Here is a 4,067-nt window from a genome sequence, read left to right on the forward strand (position 1 = left end):
TTTACTGTTTATTACTTCGCGCTAATGACTACAAGATAGCAATTGAAAAAATCGACAATTTTGACTTTTGTCGCTGATTTTTTTAGCTCCAATTTTAGAGTTTTTTAACCTTTTTTCTAACTTCTACAATTCTATTTCGATCAATCTGAAAACTTATATATTTTATTGCAAACAAAAACTAATTTTTGAAATTTCAATATCACTTCCGGATTTGACGCTATTCGCTTCTAAAATATAAAATTCAACTTCCGGAATTTATAAGATATTTCAAATATTCTTTTTGCAATATGTTACAAATGGTCATACAAAAAATTTCAAATCATAAAATCCGACCCGAATGTAACAGTGTAGCCGCCATATTGATATGTCAAACTTTTGTAAAATTCAAAATGGGGCCTCAGGGTATAAAGCGCTTTTCATAATTTTGATTTTTCTGGATATCACAATCGATTGCGAAAAGAAATTTGGAAGCCGATTTTTGAATTTCGATTTTGCTTTTCTTTTATTTCCGGTTAAAATTTTTCGGTAATGTCAAAAATTTCAAAGGGTCCTATTTCGTGACCTTGACCTTTGGTGACCTTGTGGCTTGAACAAAATTTGTTGCTCTTGATGATATCTATCCAGTGATATACTCATTGGTGCTTTGCACTGTTTACTTCCGGTTTTATAGCCGATTGAAAATTACGATTTTTATCTTCAAAGAGCTCTGACACGTGACCTAATTTACATACACCAACAATTCTTATTGAATCTTACTAGTGTTCATCTGCCCTTTGTAATGATATATAACACTAGATATTTTTCAATCAAAATTGCGCTTTTTAATATTTGAAAATTTTGTAATTTCTTCTATAGTAACTGTGCGTAATTTTCTTCAAATCGAAGTGGGGCCTCAGGTTGTAATCCAATTTGCGTAAATTTGATATCTATGGTATCTACTATCGATTGCTAAATGATATTTGAGAACCGATTTTTGAATTTTGATTTTGCTTTTTATTTATTTCCGGTTCAAAAATATGAATACTTTGAAGGGTCGTATATCGTGACCTTGACATTTGGTGATCATGTGACCAGAACAATTTTGATAGCTCTCGACGAGATCTTTCCAATGGTATATTAACGTTTATTGTACGGTGTTTACTTCCGATTTTATCGCCATTTGAAATTGGTGAATTTTATCTTGAAAAAGTCGGTTTTCCTGTTGTTGAATGCAATGTGAGTTGAAGCCATCTGTCGAATATGCTTTGCGTTTGGGCGATCTATATCCAGTTAATTATGATAGGAAATTATGTTACTGTTACGATACTTTGCGGCACAGTTTTAAGCGTGAAATCAAAACTGTTACGCACTGCTTCAGAACAGTAGTACTATAGCTTTCAATTAGGTCGCATAAGGGGATTCCCCATTCCATTTCATTTCATGGGGAAAATGCGACCTAATTGAAAGCTCCCATAAAGACCTAAACATCCTACATTTCATAAATTCTTACACTAAAAAAGACCTAAACATCCTACATTTCATAAATTCTTACAGCAAAAGACCTAAATTCCCTACATTTCATAAATTCTTACACCTAAATTCCCCACATTTCATATAATTCCCTACATTTCATACACCAAAAAAAAACACCTTCAATCAATTTCCTACATTCCACCAAAAAAGCATATTAAAATTTTCTACTCAAATTTTAAACCTGAAAAAAAATGGCAAATAAAATACTAGATCCAATCTTTAGATTATACGATCCAATTCGTTATTCATTTAACAAGAAAAAAGAAGATTATATTATCATCTCACCCACTGTTGGTTCTAAATCCCAATTGAATGATGGTGGTAGAATTACCTTCGAAATAAATTCATTATCGAATTGGTTGCTTGTTTCCGATGCTTATTTCAGATGCGATTTCAAAATTAAAGACGCCACTCAGAATCAAGTTCCACAAACTAATACAACGTTAGAAAACAATTTCTTTCCATCTTTATTTAGTGAGATGGTTTTGGAAGCTGGTTCAAATTCGATAGAAACAATCAAACATCCTGGGGAATTCGACACAATGTTGAAAACAGTTTTATATCTAAAGATTTCGATTCAGTTTCAGGCTGGATACCCGATGTTGGCGATGGAAGTGTTTTAAAGGAACCGGTAAGATATCTTGCAAATGATGCCGATTTAGCTAGAGTGAGAGTTGTTGCTCGAAACACAATAGAAAGAGTAGGACGAGCAATTAATCATGGATTCGAAAAACGAGTACTTCAGTATAATAATGTTGTTGAGAATAATAGGTGGGGTAATTACGTAAATTGGAAATTATATCCTTTATTCGGTCTGTTGGAACATAGAAAAGTTTCCATAGGCTTACCATATAAAATTCATCTACAAAGAGAAATAAACGACGATAAGATATTCTTTGGAGAGAATGGTTCAGATGCAAAATTAGAAATAACGAATCTCCAACTTTTCATACCCGTAATAACACGTTCAATTGAAGTAGAAACGAAAATATTCAACTCGTTAACTAAAGATATTGAAATAGCTTTTCTTCATCGTAACACTGTAGGTAGCATGACTTTAACTGGAGAATTCACCACATGGCCAATCACTAACACTATCTAACCAGCAAGATATTTAATAGTTGGTTTCAAGAACTTACCAGATTCTCAAACGATTAACAATAATGTCTTTAGAGTGGCAATGAACCAAACTCAAGATCTTTTAATCCATAAAGTTCAAGTAAGATTAAATAACGATAATTATCCTAACCAACCTTTAACAATTAATCCATCCACGAATTATTATAATGAATTGTATAGAAACTATAAAAATATGTGTGAAATATTTAGAAATCCACCTCAGTTTGAATATGTAGATTTTGCACTTAATCATCCAATCTTCTGTTTTGATCTTTCAGCTCACCAAGAAGATCTTTTCAAAACAGGAGTGAACATAAATATTCATATTGAAAAAACACAAGGAGATGTAACAGGTTATTGTTTATTATTGGAAGAAGCAAAACATTTAATTAAAATAGCAGATAGAAGAATGATAAGAATTGAGTAAAAAATACACCCTTAAAAATGAAAGCAGAAACTTTAGTTATGAAAATAATAGAAGCTATTGAAACAGCTTCACCAACTGTAATAACTTTCAACGGTAAAAAAATCACCATAACTAAAAAACTTATTGATAAATACAAATATTGTAATGTCAGAGACGATATAGACTTAGAAAGAATTGACGCGAACGCAAAAGAAGGTGGATTTTTACCTTTCCTTCTACCTTTAATATTTGGTGGTATTGCAGCGGCTACTGGAATAACAAAAGCCGTCAACTCAAATAAAGCAGCTGCAGTAACAGCAGCCGAAGATCATAGACACAATTTAGCAATGGAAAAGTTGGCCAAAGGTTCAGGAGTGGGAGAAATGATAGGCACAATGAAAGAATTTGGAAAAAGATTTAGTGAAGAAACCAAGAAAACTGTTAAACAAGGATTAAATAAATTAGTAGATAGTATTGACACAGGAGAAATCAAAGTCAAACATAAGAGTAATGGAATATTTTCAAAAAATATACACACTGGAGAAGGAATATATCTTTCGAAGTATAAAGATAAAGGAGAAGGAGTTATTTTTGGAACAAATTAAAATAATAAAAAAAGGGTAAAAAATTTAATCATTCACAAATATTTCCTAATAACCCAATGCTCATGTGTATATGCGGTAGTTCCGGTTCTGGGAAAACTCATCTCACTTTTAACATGTTGACAACACCAAACCTTTTAGATTTCGATTCTCTCTATATCTACACAACAACACCAGAGCAATCGTATTATCAATTTCTCAAAGCTTTAGAATATCTACCAAAGAGAGATGTTCAAGACCTATTTCAATATTACAAAGAAAACGAAGAAAAAGTGGAATTGAAAGATTTCATAGATAACTACATCGAAGGAAAGAAACCAACGGATATAAAAGTTTTTCTTACGAAAAATGTTCATGATCTAGATTTGTCTCAAATTGATAGCGAGCGAAAGAACTTACTAGTGTTTGACGACTGCGTGGCGCAAAGA

General features: G+C 32.0%; 2 protein-coding genes across 2 annotated transcripts; both read left to right on the forward strand.

Moving 5' to 3' along the window:
• Positions 1-1,703: 1,703 nt before the first annotated feature.
• Positions 1,704-2,614, forward strand: LOTGIDRAFT_164271 (hypothetical protein; the record flags this gene model as incomplete). Its single annotated transcript, XM_009060773.1, has 2 exons — positions 1,704-1,833; positions 2,100-2,614. The coding sequence occupies 2 exons, from the start codon at positions 1,704-1,706 to the stop codon at positions 2,612-2,614; spliced, it is 645 nt and encodes a 214-aa protein (XP_009059021.1).
• A 461-nt stretch (positions 2,615-3,075) lies between these two features.
• LOTGIDRAFT_164272 (hypothetical protein) lies at positions 3,076-3,642 on the forward strand (the record flags this gene model as incomplete). Its single annotated transcript, XM_009060774.1, has 1 exon — positions 3,076-3,642. One exon carries the CDS (start codon positions 3,076-3,078, stop codon positions 3,640-3,642), a length of 567 nt encoding a protein of 188 aa, XP_009059022.1.
• Positions 3,643-4,067: the final 425 nt, after the last annotated feature.

This window comes from Lottia gigantea (genome assembly GCF_000327385.1).
Source record: "Lottia gigantea unplaced genomic scaffold LOTGIsca_44, whole genome shotgun sequence".
NCBI lineage: Eukaryota > Metazoa > Mollusca > Gastropoda > Lottiidae > Lottia > Lottia gigantea.